This window comes from Ornithodoros turicata, chromosome 2 (assembly GCF_037126465.1).
Source record: "Ornithodoros turicata isolate Travis chromosome 2, ASM3712646v1, whole genome shotgun sequence".
NCBI lineage: Eukaryota > Metazoa > Arthropoda > Arachnida > Ixodida > Argasidae > Ornithodoros > Ornithodoros turicata.
The window spans coordinates 39910616-39937477 of NC_088202.1; the positions used below are offsets into that span (position 1 = coordinate 39910616).

At 46.9% G+C, this 26862-nt stretch overlaps 3 protein-coding genes across 4 annotated transcripts in view; 2 read left to right on the top strand and 1 right to left on the bottom strand.

Annotated features, from left to right (window-relative positions):
- The window catches only part of LOC135385311 (glycerophosphocholine cholinephosphodiesterase ENPP6-like), a 53109-nt gene extending 50504 nt beyond the window's left edge, over nucleotides 1–2605 (top strand). The window contains exon 8 of the mRNA XM_064614547.1: nucleotides 2078–2605. Coding sequence (XP_064470617.1) covers nucleotides 2078–2223 — 146 coding nt within the window. The 3' untranslated portion in view covers nucleotides 2224–2605. The remainder of the gene's footprint in view (nucleotides 1–2077) is intronic.
- Nucleotides 2606–2799: 194 nt separating this feature from the next.
- On the top strand, nucleotides 2800–4566 carry LOC135384548 (uncharacterized). The gene has a single exon (XM_064613745.1). The coding sequence runs from the start codon at nucleotides 2800–2802 to the stop codon at nucleotides 4564–4566; it is 1767 nt and encodes a 588-aa protein (XP_064469815.1).
- A 144-nt stretch (nucleotides 4567–4710) lies between these two features.
- LOC135385310 (monocarboxylate transporter 12-like) overlaps nucleotides 4711–26862 on the bottom strand; it is a 30296-nt gene continuing 8144 nt past the window's right edge. The window contains exons 1-6 of one of the 2 annotated variants that reach the window (XM_064614546.1): nucleotides 23431–23508; nucleotides 9821–10125; nucleotides 8249–8392; nucleotides 6442–7566; nucleotides 6248–6373; nucleotides 4711–5325 (exon numbers count right to left, since the gene is read on the bottom strand). In XM_064614546.1, the coding sequence (XP_064470616.1) occupies nucleotides 5114–5325; nucleotides 6248–6373; nucleotides 6442–7566; nucleotides 8249–8392; nucleotides 9821–10103 (1890 nt within the window). In that variant the 5' untranslated portion in view covers nucleotides 10104–10125; nucleotides 23431–23508 and the 3' untranslated portion in view covers nucleotides 4711–5113. Of the gene's footprint in view, nucleotides 5326–6247; nucleotides 6374–6441; nucleotides 7567–8248; nucleotides 8393–9820; nucleotides 10126–23430; nucleotides 23509–26862 lie in introns of those variants that run through there. The other variant, XM_064614545.1, reaches the window with a different exon arrangement.

Consider the following 26862-nt stretch of genomic DNA (forward strand, 5'->3'; position numbering starts at 1 on the left):
AATCTCTGCTCCTCGCTTAGCTTCTTCGTTGAGGCTATCGTGCTCGTAACGAGCCGTTACGTGTTGTGATGTCACCGCCCTGAACGAACATCAGCGCCAACGAGGCTGCAATCTTGTCGACCAAAGAGGTTGTTTAATTTTGTTTGGATAGCTCGCATGGTTTGTCTATGGTTTGTCTATGGCTTGTCGTTGTCACTTCTTCGTCTGCTTTCTCGTCTTCATCTGCATCTTCTCGAGAATATCTCACAGCCCTCATGTAACCACTGGTGTAAATACGATGAAAGGGGGAGCATGTCATTTTGTACACAGTCGTGGAGCAATACATGTTCGTTTCTGCAGAAATTCCGTTTCTGCAAATCTCCAAATGAAGATGTTTCACATTCTAACGAGTGGGTAGACCCACTCGTTAGGCAAACGATCTAATTTGATCGTAACTGGACCGCGAGATTACGCCCCAGTCACTTTAACGAAAAGAGCGCGTCATACACCACGTGCTCGAGCACCCGAGTGCCTCGCGCCTCGTCAGATCATGAGCCATGTAGGCGATGAAGCCTGTGAGCACGTGAACACATTCGTTATGCAGACGACACCGTCGGTCGTTACGCGAGCAAGAGATTACGCCTTTGTCCCGTTAACGAAAACGGGTCACGTGAAACGTGTCACGTGTTCGTGTTAACGAGAGCTCCGCCCCTCGTTGGCTCGCGAACGATGGAAGTGATTAAGCCCCCAGGGCAGACAACGATATCATTCCAGATGATGGTTAGCTAGGAGCGTGCTATGCGGTGAAGTTCATTTTTAAGACTGTAGTGTATTATGATATCCAACATAGAACAAATACCCCGAACTTCCAATCCACGCAAAAAAGCTATCAACTCTGTAACATTGATTGCATATTTTATTAGACTACACCTTCTCGTGTACACTGTTAAAACAGTACTTCTCCGCATAGCACTCTCCTAGCCAACCATAGTTCCGAATGATATCATTCTGTGTCCTTATTTGCCGAAAATGAGAGGAGGCGCCTATCTGGGACACATTATGCATGTCCCAGATAGGCTGCTCCCCCTTTTTTGAACGAATCACGACGATTGGCTAGGAAGGTGCTATGTGGTGAAGTTCTATTTTAACAGTGTATACTACTATGCGTGTATCAGATGCTGCAGGTAATTCCGGCCATGAATCGTACTGCTAGTGTGAGCGCTAAACTTTTCCATTCATGTGGTCGTTACTTTATCCTCTCGCGAGTGAATTTGGCCATGCTGTTTTCCTTTATGTGACCCCCACTCTCTCTGAGCTACGCACTTACAGTTAGGGCTGCCACGAGGCCGGTATTATACCGGCACGGCCGGTTGCCTGTAGGAAGGTGATACCGGCAGCCCTTTGCCGGTATTTGTGGCTCAAGACCTTTCATAAGGGCTTTTACGGGATTTTCCCTTCAACATTACACTACAGCTTGAACAAATCTGGAGCACAGACCCAGCTCCGCTGTCACCAGTCGTTTTCTTAGTTATTCGTTCTTATTCTTATTCATTGTTATTATTATTATCATTGTTATTTCTAGCATCAATGATACAGCCACACACAGGAACATATGTTTCCTCGTATTATCTTGAGCGAGCACGCTCTCACTCACTCACTCTCTCTCTCTCTTTCTCTCTCTATGTGTGTGTCTTGTCCACCCATCACCCACTTTCCCTTTTCCCACGAGCCTTTCCTCCTTTCCCTCTATTCCACCTCTCTATCAGCCGGTATTTTTCACTACGAAAGGTGGCAACCCTACTTACAGTAATTACTAATCTTACATGGTACTACCAGACAGAAAGAATCTTCACTGGGAAGTCAATTCTTTGAGAGAATCGCTTGTAATTATCTTAACTCCTGGATTAGTTTACGATATTGTCAAAAAGGCCATACAGTTTTGGACACACCACAACAAAACGGGGTGTGGGAACTGCAGGCTCGTCTCTGCAAGTACATACAAAATGTATGACTAATGGTGGACAATATTTATTTCTGCTTTGTTTGTAACTATGTGCTACCAACGGAACCAGCGTGTACCATATTTTGATCTCCCTAGGTCTGAAGAAGGGGTTTATGAACGAACCAGTTCGTATGGTGGACCACTATAACCTGATGTGTCTCCTGTTGGGTATACGACCGAATGCTAACAGCGGGAACTTTGCTGCTGTGCTACCCATGCTATCCAGCAACAATTTTGGTTAACGGACCGCTTCCAACTGCATGTAGTCTTTCGGCACCGTCTTTCGAGGAGCTCCAACCGCCAGGCGGGCGCTCTGTTTGCCTACCAGGGAAGTTAGCCGTAAGATACAGATGGAGACGGTCATTAGAGCCATCTTTCTGGAACAACCAGTGTTTTGAATGGCGGCCTGGTTACTCGCACATTTGTATGTGAAAGTGTTTCCGTGGTGTCTTGCAAGCAGCTTAAAAAAAAAAGAAGAAAAGTGTCTGAATGCCAGGTAACTAGCGCCCATATATGCATGATTTAGGGCAATGCCTATAACTGAACGAGAGCGTTTTTATTTCTTTCACTTTTTACTTATTTTACGTATAAGTGTGAATTCTTAAAAATGCCTTTTCTCCCGTGCATTGTGTGCCTGGTCATTTTTATTAGCATTTTTCATAGCTCAGAGTGAAATTACGTCTTTATGTTTAGTTTGCTGAGTCACATGTACCATATGCCGCGTGACGCATGTGAAGACGCAGAAGAAGTACACGTTGCATGCACTACTTTGTGCACTACGTGAGCACGGTTCAGCTGCGGTCAGTCAATTAACCAGGATGGACGAAGAACAGCAGGAAGCAATGAAGGCATCCTTATCAGATACGCTGCTGGAGCATTATATACAGTGCAGCGCTGCTCGGAAGAGCGCAGCCAAGGAACTGTCATCTTTCATGTCTCGCGACACCCTTGATCGCTACGGTTCTATCCCTTCGGTCGGCCACCGCATGCAAAGTGCCACCACCACGCAGCACCGTTCCTCAAGGGGAAAGTGGTCCAACGAAGCCGGGAGAAACAATATTGACGGCGAGCCGATGTCCATGCATTGCAATGAACAATCATGCTATTCTTGTGCGGTTCAACGTTTTTCCGGCCTTGACCGGTACGCTAGCCTAACGGAAACGGACGTCTTGCCTTCTCCGACCACGGCACCGTCGACCACGCAGGAAATACCGTCCCCAGCGTTGGCAACGTCTCCATCAGTAGTGTCGCCACGGCCAGCAACGCTATCACCGCTTGTACTGCCGTCGCCGCCGCCGTCACCGCCGTTGGTACCATCTCCGCCGTTGGTACCATCTCCGCCAGTAGTGCCATCACCTCCCTTAATCCCACCGCCGCCGTCGGCTGGCCAAGATCCGCAGGTGATAGTGGGCGAGCACCACATATCCAACTATTCTCCTCCCGTTTTTATTCAGTCGCTGCCATGTAATATAATTCCATTGGAAACTGCAGATGACCGCGTCCGTGCTTTTGCCGTCATCAAATTACAACAAGTGTTGTCGCAACCAAAGTACGAGAAGGCCACTATGGACAGCAGCGATCACGACGCTGCCGTGTCCACGGGCTTCGACCCTGTCGAAAAGCCAGCCACTTATCTGAATGATTCTCAAGAGCACAAGAGCGAATCATTCACCGAAGCAGAGGTGAATGTTTCCGCCGCTTCAAAATCTCTCAGCTCGACAGTATTCTCGGCAACCTCGTTGACGAACGCTGCTGCATTCAGTAGTTTGTCAACTACATCACTCGACATTTCCTCTCAAAATACAGAAAGAACCGCATTGAAAAACGTTCCTTCTAGTAGTACATCCACGGAACCCACATATTCTCCTCTCGAGTCTACCAGCGGTGACGTCGTAGATCTGAGGAACAGGCAGATCACTAGTTATCCAGTATTGGCTACAAGAAGTTCCTGGAAGGACGCGCTCGCTATTTGGCCGATGTCAAAAACGAGCCCTTCTGAAATTCTTTACAGGACCTCTGACCTCAATGCCCGTCATTTGCTTCATGCTAGGTCAGATCAGTACAGAAGACGTGGACAGCGTTCCGATGACCTCACTCCAATTGTACTCTACGAGGCACCGGACGCATCCCGGCTGCCAAATGCAGCTGACCGGGATAAACTGTCTAACGCCGTTAACGTACTTCACGAAGCCTCTGATCGATCACAGACCACCAAAGGAGTGACTGTTCCTTGTAACAGACCGTGCTACGTGCATGACGGAGGGCCACATCTCGCCGATTCTCATAAACCAGTTCATTATCACGGTTCGTTTAGCAACACCCGAATTCGAGCTCTACCAGACACTCAGAGGGCGCTTCTACAATCCAATACAGGGAGATACGACGCTGAAGCAAGCAGTATCCTGTCTAGCCAGATATCAACAACGCAGCCGCTCCTTGTGAAGCCTGACGAAGGCAGGCTGTACTGTGAGCCCCAACTAATGCTGCAATTTTGCGTTACCCTCAATGTCTTCCTGTTTATCGTATTAGTCGCTGTGGTATTCACTTACTTGCTGTATTCTGGCGCGTCTCCATCTCCACACTAGCTTCCGGACAAATGTGCGCGCTACAAAACTTGCGCTGTTCCTAAGCCATGGCACCAGAATTAACACATGGTCAACAGCAAATAAAATACTGTTCAAAACAGACACCTAAGTAATGATTCAAATGTGAACGGTAATGCGAGTGCATGCTGTGCTTTCTTGAATTGCTGTTTGTTTGTTTGTTTTTCTTTCTTTTTTATTTATTTGCGCACTGAGGTGTCTTTTTCCGTACGCTACGAGGCTTCTAGCTTGATGTCCGGACGACATATTTCACCTTGCAGACACGTTGGCGAATACACTAGAACACTCACGAGTCCGTAGTTCGTCGATTATGACCGCCACTTTGCGGCAGATGTGCACGACAGTTGATGGCACACGTTGTCGAAAGAGGCGCACCTGTGTGAAGTGACAATACACAGCACGTGTGCTGACGAACGCTAGCCACACGATGGTTCCTTAATCGAGGCACTCTGTTCACTTCATGGTGCACTTCACGTACTTCGCTACGCAGAAGATTGATGGCTAATGTTTTGATGCATGGTGTTGCCGTCTACGTCACTGTCACTGACACTGCTGAGCTCCGTTGTAACGATTTCTCATCGTCGTTCGTCGTTATAATTTCTGGCAGTGGACCTTCTTTTCGTTTGCGTTCCCAGTTGGACACCCACGGTAAGGGGAAACACATTACTCCAGAAAGTGTAATAACGAAGCCAGCGATGTAGAAGGAAGCGTTGTAGGTTCCGGTCATGTCGAAGAAAAGACCTACAAAGAGAAAGGCATGTGTCTTCTAGCTTGTGTTGGTACCAAGTGCTCGAAACAGCATTCTACCTGCATAACTATACACTCTAAGAAAACAAGGAACAATTTTACTCCTTTTGGGGACTAAATGCATTGTTACAAAAATTAGTCTCTTTAGGGAGTAAATGCACGGGACTAAATGAATGTCACAGCGTGGGGGCTGCATTTCACCCTCTGTTCTAACAGTCCCAGGTACGTACTTGACGTGCATGAATGAAAATACTTTGAATTAAACTGTCAACCGTGATATGTCGAGTGATATAAAATCTTGCGACATATACATAGGGCACGATTTGTTAAGAAAGAAGGGCTAACTATTTGTTACTATGTACGGGTGGAAAATTGCTAGTTAGCTAAGTTCTATAGCCTTATACAATCAAATTCATGAAGAACACACTATTTACGTAGAGTTGCATTCAAAAGACCATTCGCGAAGTTCAGTGACTATATTTGCAGTTTTGGGGAGTTTCGGGGGCCACCAGCATGGCCGAGAGGGTTAAGGCGTCTCTGGGAGGTGGTGGGTTCGAATCGTACCACCGGTTGTGCTGTCTGAGGTTTTGCCTGGGTTTTCCGAAGACTTTCCGGACGAATGTCGGCACAGTTCACCCTGAGGTCTGCCCAGGACGCATACTAACCGCCTTTGTCACCCCACTCCTTCCTGCTGTCCTCCCTCCATCTGTACATATCTGTTCGTCGCTCATAGCCACAGTTGTTTCGTGGCGCTAACACTAAAGCAAAAAAAAAATTCGGGGTCAGGGGATTAAAATTTGGAGTAATTGCAATCTAGGGGACTAGAAGCTACAATTACTCCCCGTTTTACTCTTTTTTTGTTCTTAGAGTGTATCAGTTACGCACGCGATAAGTAATAATTGGTCTCTGTACGCACCCGCTACTGGAGAGCCTATTATCGACGCCACTCCCTGGAACAACAGCAGTAACCCAAAGGCGTTTGTGAGCTTCTCCACTCCGAACATTTCCACTGCGATGATAGACCGTAGGGCCGCGAAGCATGCTGCAACGGAACGGTACGTTATTATACTGCAACACGAAATCTCAGTGGCAGTTCGAAACTTTGATCACCTATGGAGAAGCCAAACACGGCGCTGTAGACGAGGAGGAGCACGTATGTGTCAAAAAACGGGCAAAGTCCAGTCGCGATCCCTCCTATTGTTAGCGCCACGTTGTTTATGCACAGTGCATTGACACTCGGTCGATCGGACACCCACCCTGAGAAGACACGACCGACCGTGTTGGTGATCCCTATCACTGACAGGATGAACGCTGCACTTTCCGGGGAAATCCCTGATAACACTGCCTTGTCAACTATGTACATGAAGGGTATGAAGAACCCTGCAAGGGTTAAGAAGCCTGATAGGGCCAACAGAACAAACGTCGGGCTTGTAAGCAGAGAAATGTCGAGCATTTGTTTGAAGGTGTCTGTCATCTCTGATGAGAGGCAGCCCAATTTCTTCCCCTCAGCAGGCTTTGGTATGTTGGCGATACTTTGGTGGTACGAGTTCCTCTGCGACCGATATTCAGGAATGCGTATCAAGCTTGCACTGAACAGGATATCTTGTCTGTAAAATGGACGCATCTCTGGAGCTGTCATTCTCCTTGGTCGGTATTTCGTGCATGAGAACCTTCTTTGCGGTCTGTAGTTCGTGCTAAGCTGGTTGTTGTTATGGCAGCAGCTGTATTGTTGATGAGATCCGACCGTCTCGAAGTAAGGTGGTGGAGGGCTGTTATTACTCCCTGTTGTCGAGCTTGAGGAGCTTTTTTCTTCCGTGCTCATGACGTCGTGTAATATTCGAGGTGGAGGACAGCTCCTTTTCCGCTTTCGTTGTTGTGAGAGCAAAGTTTCGTCGATGCCACTTTCCTCAGAGTCCCATTTTGTCATGGCATCCCTGGCTTCCTTGATTCGGATAAGCAGAGGCTTCATTGGAGGCGTTTCGGGCTTTTGTTCCGGCTCTTCGATTGGTCGAAAGAGAGCTCCCACGACGCAACAGTTGAGCGTTAGTCCTGCGAGGATGAGCAAGGACCCTCGCCAGCCGAACACTTCAACGAGCTTCTGGCAGCATGGGGCCATGAGGAAGCCTCCGATTCCCGAACCGCAGACGGCCATGCCCGTGGCGAATGCCCTTTTGCGCTCGAAATAGAAGCTGATTGTGACAGCAGCAGGAAGGAAGATGAGGCCGAACCCCGTACCTGTGATGAAAAAGGGGTTTCTTATTTATCGTATACTTTGCACTGTTCACGTAAATAGTTCAGTTCTTAATTCCACTGAAAGTAATGTAGTGCTCGGCCGGTGAATGGTACAGGTCCCGACAAAAGTTCACGGAACACCAGAGTGGTGTATATCGTCATCGGAGCGATACCGTTGCAGCAAACGAGAGCTCGTAGACTTACAGACAGGTGATTGGGTTGTTCCACGCACCTCTGAGTAAGTGTGCCCACTCCCGTTCGCTGCTAGGGTGTCGCTCCGATCAAGAAATACGCCGCACTGGTGTTCCGTAAACCTTTGTCGGGATCTGTACCTTTCTAGCTGGAGCACCAGCAAGAACTCCTAAGCTCCATGTTGTTCAATACAATATGGCTCTTTGTCCACGGCTGTTCACACGCGGCATTTGTATTCGCACGGGTTCGGATAATACATGTGATATTGGTGCATGTACTTAGTGGGAAAATGGAGGCCGGCTCTTCAATGGTGGATACCGTCGTCGTCGGTTATTTGTGAGGGAAGTGGCGAGATGCGAAGCATATTTATCATACCCCACCAAGACTAATGTTCAGCTTTTTCAAACTTCGACGTAAAACAGTAATTTTGCCTTTTATCGCTGTCCTCGACCTACGAAGCTCTCTGTATGCTCGACTGGTCGTACATACTTACCCCCAAGAAGGCCTAAGGTGATGTACAGATGGACTATGTTCTTGGCGAATACAGCAGCAATGAAACCAGTAGCTGCAAGGATGCTGCCGCCAATGGTGACCGCACGACAGCCGAAGGCATTCGCTAGACCAGCAGCTACGGGGCCTGCGAAATCGTTCACAAAGCACAACCTGATTAATTGGGTTTCAACTTTGTCGGTTCCGGTCCTCGATGTTCTTGTACCCATGCTTTCAAGGGACTATAAAGTGAAATACAACCACCATGTTATTGTGTACCACCATGTATAACTCGGCTTTGTGATAACACACACAAGCCATTGCGTCTCAGTTCTTCATGCTTCTTATAAAAATGAATTTCAACGATTGATAGTTCCCGGTCGTACCGTCCACAGACGTCCGGCACGGAAAACAGTGGGAGGCCGGTCCTGATTGGCGGGTAGGTACCGCGTGATAGCGAAGTCCTATTTGAAGCATTTGAGACAAATTTCAAAAACGATGAAACCTGTTGTGGTGAATGACGGCTACTCTTGAGCAGTTCGATTTAAACAGCTGTAATCGGCAGAAACATCAGCGCCATCTGTTGACGTCTCGCTTTTCGCGTCGTCCGCTAACCGCCATCATTCCATTGTCCAGGCGTGATTAGTCTTACTGGAATGACCAGAAGGCGAAAGCAGTGTCCTTTCTGTCGCTGCTGTGTGCAAAGCGTCCCTTCAAGCCGATTCCCCATGGGTGCCTGTTTTACGTTGTAGTGTGCCGGGGCGCTCTCACCGTGCATCGTCGACGACCGGCGTGTTCTTTTTTTTTCGTTTCACCACACTGCGGAGCGTACATTGCAGCTGGCTAGCGTAGTTGAGTGCGTTCTCAGAAAATTGCGCACGAGTTGCCTCATTGTTGGTACATGGAGTCCGCAATTTTTGCTTCGCACAGCGATCTTTGCAATTCGATTGCTAAAAAATGCTTAATGCACAACATAGTGATGTGATGTGATGTGATGTGATAAAGGAAAAAAAATGGGGATGTGAGCTTCGACGAAGTCGAACTGGCTACCCCAGCACACTTACACACAGATAGTAGAAACAGGTGATGAGATGATGAAAAAAACAAAGAGATGATGTCCAGAGAAGAACAGAGATGATAATGGAGTTCAACATGTAGTTCAAAAGTTTCGACCAAGTGAGAGTAAAATGTCGGAATCGCGGGGGGCACACGCAGGGCACATCACACATTCAGCGTGTCATAGAATGTCCATCAGCCCGGTTTTATGCAGAAAGTCTTCAAGTGGCCTTAGCGCCTTGTCGGACGACGGATGACCTAACACTTTCTGTCGCAGGCTCGGGAGTCAACACGAGAGAGGCTCGTCTCTAATGCCCTTCGAGCATCAACGTATTTCTGACATCTGAGTAATAACTATAGTAACTATAGTAATAACTATGTTGTACATTATGCATCTAGAGCATCGGGAATACAGTTTCTATATATTTACCATTTACTTTACAGTTCCTGTAAGGCTAGCATATTACAGCACAAGACTAGGCCAGTTCTGTGCTAAGACGTAGCAGTAGTTGTCCCTTACCTGCCAAGAGGTAGCACCCAGTCTGGATCGACGCAACCCATGCTGTCGAGCTTTTGGACTCATTGAAGGTGTGCGCAAACTCTCGCAGGAATATACCGAAGGAGAAGATGATGCCATCAACGATAACGAAGCAGATAAAAGAGGCGAATACCACAACCCAGCCGTATCCGCCGTCGGGAGGGCTGGGCACTTCTATGGGTCCTTCTTCGCTCAGACTTTCCTCCTCATCTTCCTCTTGCAGACCAACCTTCCGCATAGACTCCGAGGACCTCCCGCTGCTCATGGCTCGGTCTGCTTCGCGTCACCTACAAACCAACATCAATACCTTAGTGTAGTTCATAGTGCCTTAACTAGTGATGCAAAACTATCGGTACTATCGATAGTCGTATGAAAATCGAACTGTCGATAGTAAGAAAACTACCGATAGTAGGAAAACCATTGATAGTCGGTTGTCAGAAAGCTATTGGGGAGCAGGTAAAAATAGAAAGAGAAAATTCATCACTCCTATACAAGTTCTACAATACAACTTAGAGCAGCTTTCCGTCCGACGCAGACCCTGAGCTTCTCATGCCGTACAAACCGTACAAACCAACCGCAGGATCACGTGATACTCTCTGCACTGGATTGACTGGCATTGCAGTCTCATGAGTGCATACGATTTTATGGTGAGCATCTTCTTTCGCTGCTTGTGGTGCATCATTCATACGTTACAGAGTTTACGGAAAGAACTTGTGTCACACGTGATTCCGTTTTCGTTGTCAATGTGCCAGTGCGAAAAGAAAGACGGAAGCGAAAGCATCGAGAACAAATCTAGCTATCGATTGTACAGAAAAACAAAATAACATTACTATTGGTAGTCAATTATCGTAAAACTATCGATGGTAAACAATCGATAGTTTTCAGACTATCGATAGTCGACTATCCATAGTTTTTCGACACTATCAATAGTTTTGAAAAACTATCGACAGTATCGATAGTCAATTTATCGACAGGTTTGCATCAATAGCCTCAACGCACTATGCCTTAGCCCATGCGAGGCCAGAGCTCAAAATGATAATGCAGCTTTTCGTCTGAAATTCAGTGTTGTAAAGTGGTGAAGTGGTAGAGGTAAGTTAAGCAGTCTTCTACGTCCGTAATGAACCAACTTTATAGCATCGATGCGCGTGTTCCGTATAACCTGCGTCGTACATGTATGTCCCGTACTTTTCAATCAAACTGTCTCATACAAAACAGTGCCCAGGAGGACACACTCTCTTCGAAATACAGGCGGCTCCTGAGCCCTTCTTCTTCTTCACTAACTGAGCGGGAGTTGGAACTTGGTGGCTGTCCAAAAGGGCGCCTGCAGCTCCATTTCTTGTGAGTTTCGCCAATATGGCAGTGACTATCATATATGACACTCTGTAGTGAGCATCACATGTACTATTGTGTTTTGTTTACACTTGTTCTTTAGTAGCGGCTCGATATGCCGCTATTCTTCAAGAATGCACATAATGCTTTCATGGCCTTGTCTTGTTGTTGAGGACTGGACCAAGGTCCAAGAATCTTGTAGAAGCTGAATGGACGGTTGTCAAGTTTTTCCAGTGTCGTTTGAAGTTTTCTTCTATGTTTCTCAAACACTGGACAATGCATTATGACGAGCCCATTATTATGCCCTGAGCCCATCTGTTTAGCGAGCCTCGTTTCAGAGGCTTCTTCTTACAGACCCGTGTTTTAGGGGAAATAGCGACGCGTTACGTTTTAGCGAGAGTCGGTTTAGAGAATTACGTTTTTAGCGAAGTAACCTAAACTACGCATGAACAAAGTCACGTAACGTTAAAAATTATACCGAGGGGCAGCATACGCGCTTAAGAGGTGGGAGCATAAAGACAACAGCAGGAGGAACCAAGAAGACAAAAATTAGTAAGGGACCAATTCGGAAGAGATCGATGACGGTCATCCATGTGTGCGCAGTTTCGTCACATGATGTATACCGCGTGTACAGTGAATACCATACATATACAATTCAGCTCGGAATACAAATATATTAGTCGCGCACGGCATAGACCAACGCGTGTATTTTTAAAAATATGTGTAGATTAAAATGAATCACCCTGTAAGGAAGAATTTCAAAGGCAATGTTTTGTCCTGGTGAATGAGCAAGTTAATCTGAGACCTTGATGCGCGGCGTGGAAGTGCCGAGTCAGAGGCTGGCCGCGAGAAAAAGAGAAGATTCGCTACGCCGTCTGTTTAGTAATCGAAACGAAATGAGTACGAGAGAGTATCTATACGCGGCCGTTGCGTATCATTTTAAATAAATGCTTTTGAACTAAACTTGTCGCGAAATATTTGCGTTCTAACAGAAATGAGCACGCATTCTCAAATATCGGTACCCTTCTACCAGTGACAGAGCAATTAAATCTATGACTAAGAAAAGACGAAAGCGCAAACAAACAACCTTCATACTATGGGCCTGTTGCACGACGTTTGGGGGCGCTCCGAACCATGTCCTTCAGCGCCACATATGGCCGAAAGCGCAAAACTCGGTCGCGTACTCGCGCAAACCGATCAGTTTCGGAATCATGTCGCGTCTGCACTGCGGCTTTCCGGAAATTGGTTAATCTTTTGGGACTCCAACTTATGGAAATGAGAGGCGCTAATTAAGCACGTCTATGGATTAGTAGAATGAATTGACGGCGACGTGACGCTAATCAAGGGGAAAAGCATCTCGCAAGTGAAAGACAGCGCCCTACAACGTTCCTTTGAACGGAAGCATCATTTCGTCAAATCGTTTACAAAAAAGTGGGCGTGATCGGTAAAAAAAACCTTTCAGAAGTCGTAAATTCGTATTCCGGTAGAGTGTAGCGCACCTCTCTGCGTACTGTACGTGCATTCACGCGCACATGCAAAAACCTCCGGCGCTTGTGACTTTCGGCTCAGTCCCCCATGACATGGGCGTCCCCAGGATTTTTTCCATCGGGGGACAAAGCGTGCGTCCCATCTTTTCCTGGAAATGAGCGCTGCGGACTGTGCGGGTGTTCAGAGGTTCATATTACGACGTCAGATAATAAACGTGAAGACCAATGTCTAAAGAGCCACAATTTTCACACGTGACGTTGGAGCACCCGGGGGGGGGGGGCACCCCCTTGCCCTCCTCTCGGTACGCCCATGGCCCATAATTCCTGAATCGTTACCTTACAGCAACCGTTGCCTTGCGTCCCGGCAGTTGCACCTGTAAAGCTGACACAACTGAAAAATGCAAGCATACTACAGCTGTTTGCTAACAACAATGGGAAAAACAACTGGAAAACCCAAGCGGGATGTGCTGCTGTCACCCCCGCTTCTCGCCTTCCTTTCTCGTATGGTTTGCCGGGGAAACGGTACGACTTTACTGCAGGAATCCGGTCGCTCGTGTTCTTTAAGCTGTTAGAGCAGTTTACAATACAACAGTATTGTGTACCTGACTTTATTTTCTTTGCATGAGATGCCATCGCAGTACAGCGAAACGGCGCGAAATGCGACACACACGATCCACTAGTAGGGAAGTTGTACAGGGGCATGATCGGTGCTGCGGTCGCCGGGCGAAACTTTAGTGGAACAGTCGAACACTATACATGTTGAAACCAAAACTAAAACTTCGCTCGAGAGAACGGTACGTGTGCCGGAAAACGTATTCCGATAAAACGAACATTTCCATCCTTTCGATGAAACGTAATTCGCTGAAGTGTAACCTCTTCTCTAAAACGTTCTTCCCTAAAACCAGGCTCGCTAAACTGTAGGGGAACCAGGCGGCTCTCGTCCTGTGTCTCCTCACTGATGAAGGAACGAATAACCGAGAGACACGGGACACGAAGACAAGCACAAGAGTTCTCAGTTCTGAGAACTCTTGTGCTTGTCTTTGTGTCCCGTGCCTCTCGGTTATTCCTTCCTTCATCATCATGCACCAGTTAGTCTGCGACCTATCCCTTTTATCGGTCTCCTCACTGGCTCGCTGGATTTTCTACCTTTCTACTATCTCGTACTAAAGTTCCTTGTAGTGGACTGGGGATGTTCTGAGACCACTTGCCCCTAAATAGCTGCTTGCAGCCAGGCATGTATTTTTCTCCCTGCAACAACAATAATAAACAAGAGTATGCACAGCACAACGGTAGGCTAAGTGTGATCTCTCTCATGATACTTCACATCTGCTTTTACTCTGCTGCTACTGCTTAGTCTTTTTGCCTCGTATTTTTGTCACAAAAATGCGCACAGCACGTAAGGTACTGTAACGGGATGTTCTGTCAGAATCCAGGCGGCCTGTATGGCTGGGAACCACATGCGCCGATACCATGGACAAAAGGCTCTGCATGGGAAAGACTCAAAGAAAGCAGTCCAATTCGTTTCGCAAATCCTTTCGAGACCAGCTCACAATGCACTTCTGAACTCCACAGCATATTGCTGATTACTGAGTCACAAACTTAGTAAGCCATTATGTCTTTGCATATAGTATGAAATAAAATTGAAACATGCAACAAGTGCACATTTTCCTAGATTAATCTGCAGGTGTCTTCTAGTAGAGACGCCCAACAGCGGCATACCTTGACATATTTTTACCATGCACGTACTAAAGTCACAATAGAATAGTCACAATAGAATGTACGTTTCACGTTCGTATGACCGGACACCAGATTGGACACCAGCAATTTGGTTGTACGTATATAGTATCGTTAGGTTCCGCGTTTTCGGCATTTACTCCTGGCGAGATTAGACGGGTGTTTTTCGGCATTTTTACCCGTCAGATCCGCGTAAGCGGAGGAGAGAGGCAAATGGGAGCCGGTCCATCATATACTGCAGAGGGGCCACTTGATAACGCGGTCCGCCCCCGGATGGACCGTGTCTTTGAACGCGCAGCCTATCAAATGTTAGTGTTAGCGTTAGCGTAACCGTTAGCGGTGATCGCCGCGGTAACAATACACACACTTTTATGTCTTCCTGCTCTTCCTTTTAGGGCGAGAGCAGTACTATTTTTGAAATGTGATGTGGGCAAGCTTTCGCTTGTCCCATCCTACAGTTGGCAATACGGCCTATCAAATGGTCGTCAGGGCAGCATCGCTTGCGGTCCTGTTTCCAGGAAGATCTGTCCTATCATATTTTCGAAATTTTAGATGTAATAAGCAGATAAACAAAATACAGAAACCGACACTGAAGATCTTCAGTGTTGGTTTCTGTATTTTGTTTATGTGATCTACAGGACTTGACTCCCCTCTTCGTGTTCGCTTATGTAATAAGCAGCTATAATCACTAGGGGAAAGGACTGTGGTCAGACAGCAGCCTGGTAGGAGGACATTGAGAGCGCAAAGAATTTCGTTTCCTTTATTGGAAGACTCCACGTGCACTTGAACCTTCTTGACCCACTGATCAAAGTGCTACAGAGGAACATTCTTTTACTGAACTAGAAACTGGCAGCTCCGCAGAGCGGTATTCCCCGCATTCGATCCACCTGGAAACGAGGTGAACGAAAAAAGAAAATGTGATGCCCCGGAGGAAGAAAAGTTCAATCGGGTATCGGTATTCTCGTCATGTAGCACCATGTGCAAGAGTGTAATTCAGAGTTTTTCGAAACATGCCACATTTCAAAAAAAATACTCGGCGAGCGTTTTCGGCATTTTTCGGCAAGCGCCGACTGCTTCCAGACTGCTTTGTGTGAAGGAGTCTACTTCCATAGGTAGCTTTCCTGCTTGATGATAACACACCAGAAGGGTTTCTTTGGTTCCGTACCCGATGACAATACACACACTTAACAGCACTACATGCACAGGTAGTTCTCCTACTGGATTACAATACACGAGCTTAGCAGCAGGCCGAACAAACAAAACGGCATCACAAATACGTGACTGCACAACAGATGGCAATACCGGACCAGAGGACCCTGTTAGTAGTACGGGGTGCTGAAGAGGCTAACAAAAACGACACTACGTGACATGGCAAAGAATGTAGCCATAAGCAGCAATGTTGAGGCTACCCTTTAGTGGATGATGACTACTAAATTCGCGAGAATCAAGCTGGTGATCTCAGACAGCAGGTAGTCTTCGACCTGATCGTCAGCTTTTCGGCGGCTGATCCGAAGGATCCCACGTGACTTTTAGTAAACGCGGTTTCCGACACGAACCCTTACATATTTCTGTGCGATAACCGTTACGGCTGTTACAACCCTACCGCGAGCAATGGGGTAGAGTATCGCCAATGACGATGAAGCACTCAAATCATCATCATCACCAAAGTAATGATGTTGCTTGAGATTACTCAAACACCTAACAACATTATTATGTTGTATAGTCTACACTCTAAGAAAAAAACGTAGAATTTCCTACCCACAGTTGCAGCAGGACGGTACTTCTACCATTTCGTGCCAATCGACACGCGACCTCTCCCCCGCGGGTATAAGCAGCGGCGTCCCTGTTCCTTGCTCCTCTCTCTCACGTTTGCTCTAAGAGAAAACGGTAGAATTTCCTACCCAAGCTGGTAGAACGACAGTTTCTACTCTGTAGTTGCAAAACACAGAGAGATTTCTGTAGTTTGCTTCTTCTCTGCAGTTATACCCAAAAGGTAAAACTGTATGGTTGAAGTAGAAATGTGGTTGCAATTAATGCAGCTCTACCGAAATGGGTAGAAAATCATATCTTTTTTTCTTGGAGTGTAGTGTAGGAGTGTAGATAGCTGGTATAGGCAGGCATTAAGGTGTAGCTGAACACCAATCCGAGCCCTCCTCAGGAATTCTGTCAATGTCAAATGGGGGCTACAAGAGAGGGAGAGAGAAGAGAAAGAAACGGAGAGGTTGACTGCTATGGTGCAGCCACCTGCTCCAGAGCACTTGGTGTATCAGGACGGTAATTACTCTCTTGGCATATTGTGAGCGTTGAAACGAAATGGTCACAGGATCTATGTCTTTCAGAAAGCGCACCAGGGCGCAAATTGAGTGTTGTTGTTGTCGATTTGGCCTGTCCTTGAGCGCCTTCTCCACGCTGAGTGGTCGACAGTCTTGACTGTCCGAGGCAGTCTTTATGTACTGCTGGAAGAGTTTAGAGTACACCAGTAGTTGCTCCGGGTTCTCCAGTGTTCCACCTGCTGCTAGCTGAACGATGAATTACGAAGTCTAAACACCGTGCATCTTAGAGGGGAGACGGTAGGTACCGTAGAGTAAGATTCGTTCAAGGAACGGGTATTGCATGTCTTCACTCAGCCCTGGTCTGGGTAAGTATAGCCGATCTCATACTGAGCAGTGAGGGAACATTGACAAGTGCGGTTACGCATTAGGAATAGCAAGCCGACAAATGTATGGCTAACCTTTCCCTTTATTATTCATTATTCACCCGAACAAACATATCCCATCCCTCTTAGCATGTACTTTAACTTGTAGGTTACCTTCCCCTGAGTATCAGGAGGAGACACGAAGACAAGAGATACGAAGGGACGAACTTGTCTTAGCCTTATTTATTCTCCTCGTACTCAAGGAAATGTTACTTACAAGCTTATTACTGAGTTGACTTGAGTTGATAAGAAAAGGAAAAAGTGGAGAAATAGGCACTCATTACGAGAGCCGGCTACTCCAGATCACGTACGAAAACACAAATGGCTATCTACAATAAAACCAATGAGTGACAAAGACACTCAGTCACTCACTCACACACTCTGTCCACACACACACTTATTACTCAAGCGCGCTTGCCCCTTACGTCTTTGGTCAACACGTACTTTACTTCGGACATGAAGTAGAATTTATGAGTAGGTCTTTTCTGACGCGCGTCTCCGCCTGCTCGTTTCTTCGGATAATGCGTGGGACATACAAGAATGAAGCGATGTGAGGATGCTTACACGCTAATTACTATCAGAGCGAACGTGCACCCCATGTACTCCATAACTCAAATTCCCCATCCCCGGAATTCCCCATCCCCATTGTGGTAGGACATTGTGAGTTTCTACTATAGCCAGCTCAACTTCTATTGAGTGGAACATTGCGCCTTTCCAGTGCAAGTTTCGCTGTGACGCCTTTACGAACTCTGTACGTGGGTCACAGCGCACGTTGTATTGTCGGTGCTTCGAGCTTGGGCTGTTGTTGCTTTTTGTTGGTCTCGCTGATGTTTACCTTCTTGCCTGCAGTAGGCTTTTTTCTAACAGCAATAATTGTCAACCATAATGTTTCATATTTGCCGTATTTCATAGTGAGAAGTCTCATGCCACTTTGTGATTATTGGCTATCAATGAGCTCATCCTCTCTCATCTCTCTCTGTTTCTTTTATGTGTGTGGTGGCGATGATGGTAACAGCTAGCCGTTGTTGGCCTCACAACTGTGGGCACCGTAATCGTCGTCTTTCATGTGTGTATGTGGTTGATAGGTTACTTACAACTAGGGATGGGCTAACCGAATCCTCGAATCCTAGGCAGGGATTCGAGATTCGGGAAACCGAATCCTAGTGCCCAAAACGGCGAATCGAATCTTTCGAATCCACCTACCACGTTTGTTTGTGTATTTTCAAAATTGGCGCCTCCGGAGCCCGGCGAGAGCCTGATTGGCCGGCGGGTGTTTTCTGGTTTGTTTGTTTACATAGCTCTGAACTGAAAGAGGTCAGGCAGGAACTCCTACATTACAAGTTTAAAAGTAACATGGTTTTGCTTTCGATTGCTACTTAGTTTTGTGGAAAGAATTCAGACTTGAGAGTTTATGTGCTTTCTGTAGTCGATAAACAACATATTAAATAAATTACGTTTAAGAAGTATATAGGAGTGTTTTCTCCTGAAAGCCAACTATTATTTAATTTGTTGATGCTACTTCAAAACACTTTTCAGTATAAGTGTTTGTTCCCGTGGCTTTTTCAACGCCTTCATGAGAAACGGTTCGAAAGATTCGAGATTCGTGAGATTCGTGGATTCAGAGAGCCTTCCTTGGATTTAGATTCGAATTCTGGATTCGTCCCACCTCTACTTACAACCCAATCCACAGAAGCTGATTTTTCTGTACATAACGCGCATGTATGATGGATGTAGTCCGTATACGTCTCGATTCTGACGGACACGACATGTAAACGCCGCATGTAACGTAAAATCGCCCAAGGGAATGGTATGAACGTATTCAGCTGCAACCTACCGAGAACCGTTCATGCGGAAGAGGTCAAGGAGCCGTGTAGCTTCAGTAAGCACATGGCGATAAAAATAGACAGCGCTACGATCAGCTACTTTAGGACCATAGATAGCTTATCGGACAACGAAACACGCACGTTTTAGAAAGGCCCTCGATCCCTGCTCGCTTAGACTTCTGCAGGTATTCTCGTGAACCGAGCTATTTTGAATTTGCTAGTATAGACCCGTGCGTCGGAGATTTCCGGCGCACGTCAAAAGAACCCCAGGTGGTCCAAATTATCCGCAGTCCTACCCTGCGGCACGCAGGGTCGCCACACTGCGCAGACAAACCTTACGTCGAACATCACAGTACCATTATTATTATTAGTATAGACCATCTCTCCACGAAAAAGTGCACGAAGACCGATGACAATTCAATTCAGTTTCGCATATTATCACTAGGTCCAAATTGTGAATGATGCGGTTCGATGACAAACCATGCCGCGTTGGCATCATGTGTGCTTCATGAATTTTCACGTAGAAAGACGACGGACGGGCAAATGTGCCTGAATCCATCGCTGAATAATTGGGATATAGTCCCCGTCCGATCTGGGAGGTGGCCTGGGGTCTAATTCCGGTACCCGTTGCGTTGTCGCAGAGTTTTCCCCTTTGGGTTTCCGTTAGATGTCTGCATATAAGAATTGTCGGCACAGTTCCACGTGAAGACTCGCCAGGATGCACGATCTCGCAAGAGTAGCACGCAGGGGCGGATTTAAGGGTCTGTCATGGGGGGAGGGAGGGCGGTCTTAAGGAAATTTCGTGCTTTGCGGCACAGCATCATCCAGGAGATAGGGTTTTTACATAGGGAACACAGCCGTATGGGAGCACGGTCCCCCCCCCCCCCCTAAATCCGCCACTGGTAGCACGCCGCAGCACTGGCAGGCAAACAAGTGATTGAAGAAAGACATTACCATCACCACCACCACAAAAAATCATAGCGCTGATAATTGTTTTCGTTCGTTCTTTTCTATTTATTTATTCATTTACTTTTTGCGCAAGAGCAACCGTGACCATGACGGCAATCGTTTCACCAGTTCTTGACAGCCACCGGCCCACTTAGTTTCAGGTACACGTTTTAAAAGAGCGCGGCTCTTCTGTCACAGCAGCGTGTGTGTGTGTGTGTGTGTTTTTAGCTCCACGTTAGCGCTGCGAAGCAAATGTGGCTATGAGCGGCGTACAGACATGGACAGATGGAGAGAGGACATCAAGAAGGAGTGGTTGACATATACAGTGGAGGAGTTGTGGACAGGGGAGGGGGTTAGTATGCGTCCTGCGCCGACTTCAGGGGGAACTGTGCCGACATTCGTCTGGAATTAAGCCTTGGAAGAAAAAAAGAGGCAGGGAAAGCCTCAGACAACACAGCTGCTGGAAGGACTCGAACCCACCACCTCTCAGTCTTCAGCACGATTTTGGCTCTCCGCTGGTGTTACAGCAATGTGATTTACCGAAGTTCATAGCACTATATACCATGTGTGGTCGACTGGATGAACCGCTTACTGCAACGGTTACAGTGTCTCTCTCTTACTTTCCAAGTGGTATGTCATGTGTGCGTGTGTGTGTATCACCTCCTTCATCCCCAGTCATGTACAGGGTGTTTTCTTTTTAGGTGCACCAGTTGTTTTAAAAGCAAATAAATAAATAAATAAAGAAGCGTATAGATACCGTTTTGAGGGGGTGGGGGCTATACGGCCAGGCAGACAATCTCTCGAAGAGAATATGTGACAACTATATAGAAACGGCTAATTACCTAAAACTGCTTAGTTAACTCTTTAACTAGGCGCTTTCGGGCAAAAGTGAGATAGCAGAGTGGGAGACAATCCCCGTTAAAGGACACTCTACTTGTAAAATAATCCTGAAACGAGAGGGTCAGCAGCGCAGTGAGGACAGCGCTCATTCCACGTCGGAGAGCCGCGTGCTTTGGAACGATGGAGATGATTGGAGTATGTGCTCATCTGCTGATCAGATCAACCGCTTTGCCGCCCAGATAAGCCTCTGACGACGAAGGTCATGCGCTCCTCAGCAGATTTGCATCGGGAAATTGGACGATTTCATCATTCAATGTACGTGCTCGTGTGAGGACTTAAAAAAAAAAAAAGAACAGTGTGGCTTTCAATGAGGGTTTCCTGCTATTCTGCTATCGCACTTTTGCCCAAAAGCCCCTTTGTGCCTCATTGCAAGTACCTTGGCGTGACATTAGACAGAGGCATGACGTGGTCCCGGCACGTGAAATCAATAGCCACCAAGACCAGCGGTTTTGTAAATGCTGTACGTTGCATTGCTGGATCGTCGTGGGGCCCTTCATGCGCTGACCTCCGTCACGTGCACACAGCGTTGATTCTGGGCTGCGGTACAGCCTGCCTATTCTACACGGCCTCAGCATATCCGGAGAGCGTGAGTTTCTCAATATTCAGGCCCGAAGCCTCCGCGTCTGTTTGGGAGTTCCTAGAACGGCAGAGACCTATTCTGTCCTGGCAGAGGCACGCGAAACACCAGCAGGCGTCCTGCGAGACGTGGAAACACTCCGGATATATGCGCGGTACCTCACACAGCATCCTTACCATCATCTTCGGCTCATTGATATTGACTGTCCGGACTCTAGCATTGGTATTGCTGTTGACCGCCTGAAAGTGCACCTCCCCACCACACCATCAGTGCTTTTCTATGCCCGCCAATGTGGACCCTTCGCAGGCCTCCTGTATGTGACCACATTCCTGGTCTTCTGAAGAAAAACTCTGTACCTCCCGTTGTTGCTCACCTACTTACACTGGAGCACCTTAACTCAGCGTACTCTCAACGACTCCCCGTGTACACTGATGGATCAGTGTCTCAAGACGGATCCACTGCAGCCTTTTATATGCCACATGAAAACCTTGAAGTGGCGCACAAGCTCCCCTACGAAACGTCATCTACTGAGTCCGAGCTCTTCGCCACGCTGACCGCGTTGAACCACATAGCGGTATCACCGCCTGGCGCTTGGGTTGTGTTCACGGACAGTAAGGTGGCGCTAGAAGTTCTAGCAAGTTATTGTTACAGAACAATCGGCGGCCTAGACACCATGATAATCGCAATATACAACCGACTTCTAGCCTTTGGTCATAGCCTGTGTTTCCAATGGGTACCCAGTCACACCGGCCTGCACGGAAACACCCGCGCAGACGCCTTAGCACGTCGGGCACATGGGGACGGCACCTCCAATTACTGTCTCCTACCACTTTCAGCCTCATCGTGTCGGTTACAGACACAGGGACTCCGTCATAACGGCACTCGGCAGTTTCAACGGGACGCTGTCCGACTGAACGACCATCTCCGGTCTATCGACCCGTCGATGGATTTCGTTGCCACACACCACTGCTCGCGTCAAGAAGCGTCCATTCTACACCGACTACGCCTTAATGCCGCCAGGACACCTCTACTTCTCTGTAAAATGGGTCTTCTCCAGTCGCCCAAATGCCCCACTTGCGCTGTTGAAGTTGATGTACCACAACTTCTCCTCGACTGTCACACATTCGACACCCCTCGATCCACGCTGAGACGACGCCTACTCGAGCTACTGCGGTGCACGGACTTTTCTCTGGCCACTCTGCTCGGCCCAGTACGAGATCACACACAGCGGTGTCTGACCAAAGCAGTTCTGACTTTCTTGAGAGATTCAGGTCTTATGAGCAGCCTGTGAACTCAGTCGTGAAATCTCATTCTTCAGTGTCCCACTCTCACCCTCAACGCATTAACCTCATGCTTTCCTTTTAAAGTCATCTTCTGTGACCCACCTCATCACTCTTTCACCGTTTGTTAGTCATCTTTTCTTGTCATCTTTGTCTTTAATATACTTCATCCTTCTTTCATTTGTTAGTTTATCGTTTATTTCCTAATTCCTTTTATTTATATTTATTTCTCATTTCTTAATTTCCTTTATTTATTTATTTATTTATTTATTTCTGGAATAGCAAGCCGACGTCCCGTTTGGCTGACCTTTCCTCCGTTTTTTCCTTTTCGTCTAATAAATATACTCCCCTAATTAAAGAGTTAAGTGAGAAATCTTAAGTAATTAGTCGTCTAGTGCTTAGATGCTCTCTTCGAGAGGACGTCCACCTGGGCGGATAAGGCTACTTCAAAAATGGCGTCGATGCTACTCTCATAACTTATTTTTAAAAAAGTGTGGTGGAGTTGGAAACCCCGGATACACTGAGGTGGGGCACGTGATTCCTGCGGTGAAATAGCTATGACTATTGACTATGATGCGTCACACAGACTATAGCTCACAAATTAAAATTATCAGGCTAAAATAATACGGCAACAACAAAAAAGTATGTTTACGTTAAAACCCACAACCTAAGAAACGAGGATAGCGAATAAGTTTTCTGGCCACTTGTAAAAGGCAGCTTAGGTTATACCGACCAGAAATTGCAGTTAGTGGGATGCTGCATCATCTGAAACTGCCCAACAGAATTCCCTCCGTTCGCAGTTATATTTAATATACTTACTTTCGTACTGAGTACTGAGTAGTCTACGAAGATATTTTCAGCTCGCATTCGAGCTTCCGAAACACGCTTTATGCGGTCGACAAATCCGCCGCCTTTGCTGGTTTTTATGCCAGTGCAAGGGAATCGTTCTGCCTCACTGCATGTATTTCTCCACACTGCTCTGGAAACTCTCCAATTCAGACTGCATTTTAGTCAGCGGGGCACTGCAAGAAAAGCATTATTCGCTTTTGCAGCGCGTTTATTTATTTTTCCCTTTATAAGACGTGGCTTTGCAAGCACTTACAGCTCTGGCTGGTCCGACCCTTCGCCTGCCCGCTGAGACGACGCCGACGTCAGCGGATGTTATGCGCAAGCAGGAAATATGGAGCACGCCAATGCCAATCGAAGCGAGTGCGCAGCCCTTCAGTTCGAACGCATGTACCCGTTGTGTCGAACTTTGTGTTACAGAGTGCTATTGGCGAGGAAGTTGGACTAACTGCGGTGGGACAACGAGCAACAAGTGGGGGAAGACAGTCCCCCGAAGGACGTGATCCACTGGTGCTCGTTCGTGGTGGAAGCATTCAAGGTCAATCATTGAGCAACACTATCCGAGTACGCACGTTGGTTGACAGGGCGAGACATACACAAGCTATTCACCTCTCGCTTTTTACTGAGTCATAGGACCAGAAGCATTTCGCTGGAAGAAATGGTTGTCGTTTTGCACGCCCCGACGTCGTTCGCTATAATGGTGTTTTTGCTTCACGCTGACCGTCACCTTTATTAATCAGCTTATTGTACAACAACGAGGACAACAAATACATGATGAAGATGACGTGTCTCACCGCTAAGGTGACGGACCCTACCCATTACATTCATTGCAGCGCGTACGTCGTTCAGGAAAGCCAGTTCCTTATGTACACGGAGCGTAGGACGATTACAGTTTTGACAGATATGTAGAGGAGCCGGTGCCTTACGCAATACAAATGATGCACTTGAGTTGCATTCACGCGCTAAAAATAAGACACTCGTTTTCTGCGGGTGGGAACAGGTGACGCGACTGCAAGGTAAAAAAAAATATAGTGGACTCTTCTATGCTGTCCTCGCCACAATAAGGTTAACTCTGCGCTTAGCAACCGAATACAAAGACATCGCGATATTCTCTTGGTTTTTGAGGCCGCATGCTCATAGCCCTTATCGCTGGTTTCGAGGTTGATTGAGAACAACCGGACAGGTGAGATAATTACTTGTCGGCTTCCGATTCGCGGAGCTCATTCGAAAGCATAGAATTCTGCTCGAAGTATAACAGCGCAGTATAGACAAGACACAGCAGCCAGCAAAGGAGAAGGACCTTCTTGATTGATTGATTGATTTTTAAAAGAAAAAAATTGAGATGTTAGTCTCGAGCTACTCGCGACTGGCTACTCCAGGACGCGCTATTGAGAAAAGAGAGGGAAACTACACAAATTCATACAATTTGAAGGACCTCCTTTTTTTTATATAAACTCCGTTGAATGCATGGAGGTTCGCAGCACATTACCATTTGTAAATATGTTGGCAGCGGCTTCACTGCATTTCGGATAGTATCAGTACAGCGAAGTTCTGTATTCCACTGTATTGGACAACCTCGCTCAGTTCCGCGAGCCATTAGAAAAGGCCAAAAGGCCAATCAATCAAACCATGTCGCGTGAAACAAAAAATATGCTCGGATCAGAACTAGGAGAAATAGCAGTGAACGCAGGAGAAGGAATGAATATCACTTTGTGGCTCGAGACTAACATCTCCATTTTTTTGTCTCTTACAAATCAATCAATAGCACTTCGCTAGTGCGTGTCTTCAGTGTATGTGTGCATTCGACACTGGGATAGTAAAGCAGCAGGGTGGAATGCAAACGATGGGCAATGAGTTTTAGTATATCGTACACTGTCGCCTTCGCGTACGTAAGAAATAGCGTAGTGGCACTGCGCAATGCAGTCAATAGGGCATGGAGCCTAAGCTCCATAAATGCAAGCATATGCTCTTGTCTAGGCGGCAGCAAGATGCCAGCCATTGCTACAGCATTAACCATATCCAGCTCCAGTCCGTAACCACATGCAAATATTTAGGAGTGTTACTAACGACTGACCTTTCTTGGAAATCGCACATTGAATATGTCACTAACAACGCCAACCGAACCCTCGGATATATTAGAATTTTTTCCATGGCTCCTGTAGATCTAAAGTTAGTAGTAGATATATAAAACTCTAGTTCGTCCCAAACTGTCTGCACCATCTGTCTGGGACCCAACTCATTCCACATTAATCCTTCAACTTCAGAGCATTCAAAACCGCGCGGCTCGTTTTATCCTATCTAACTTCAACAGAACAGCGAGTGTCACATCTATGAAGGCTTCATTATCACTTGAACCTCTATCACTACATCGGAAAGGGAGACGCCTCACTCTTTTCCACGCCATTTATTTCCACAACGCAATACTAAAAGAACATTTGCTCACTGCACCCTGGTTTATCTCTTCGCGTATTGATCATCAACATAAGGTGGGAATACCGCTCTGCAAGACTGATTTATTATGTAACTCTTTTGTACCCCGAACAAGTTTGGACTGGAACCACCTCCCGTCTTCAGCGATATGTATTAATCCTGCCAATTTTCAATTGTGTATTGCTAATCTCATGTAACCACTCCCCTCTGTAGTGCTTGGCCCTGAGGGTATAAATAAATAAATAAATAAATGCGCCAAGCTCTGTATATGTCTTGCGTGTGCGCCGAACTTCCAACGCAAGCCCTTACGCTCACCAATGATCATGAGCGATGCCACAGTCGTCGGTCTGCGGATTAACTTTGCCCACCTGAGAGACCTTTCACATGCGCAGAAATCTCGGCACACGGTACACCGTATACTATATTTAACGTCCCTCTCGGAAAACTGCCATCAAGTTGCTGGCGTCCTCGGCCGGGGTTAAACCCTCCACCTCGGGATCAGTAGGCGGACAGGCTACTAACTGACTCACCGGTACCCATGTACAGGCTTTTTAAGCTGTCCTGTTCGTAGAAATTCATACAACGTTAAAGATGTGGTTATATCGACGCTTCATGGGATTCAAATGTACTGCGAAGCCAAACCAGCAATGTCAAGAAAATGTCAGCCTATGCATGTATTTCGGGCACCGCACAGTTGACCCTTTCAGCATGAACACGCCCACCAATTATTATTCATAGAGCTGCCATTATAGTACCCATAGCCGTCAACTCAACGAGCGCTAATTGCCCCGCTTTTCTCAGAAGCGCCCGAAGGACTCTGCGTCACGTTAAGTGTCACGCTGCACGAAGTAATAAAGCGGGCCTCCATAATGATATTAGAGCAGCGCCGTCAATGAAGAACACGTTATCGCGTATCACTCCCACGTGAAATGCCTCCAGCGCCACTCAGTTCGATAGGACATGTCGTCTGCAACA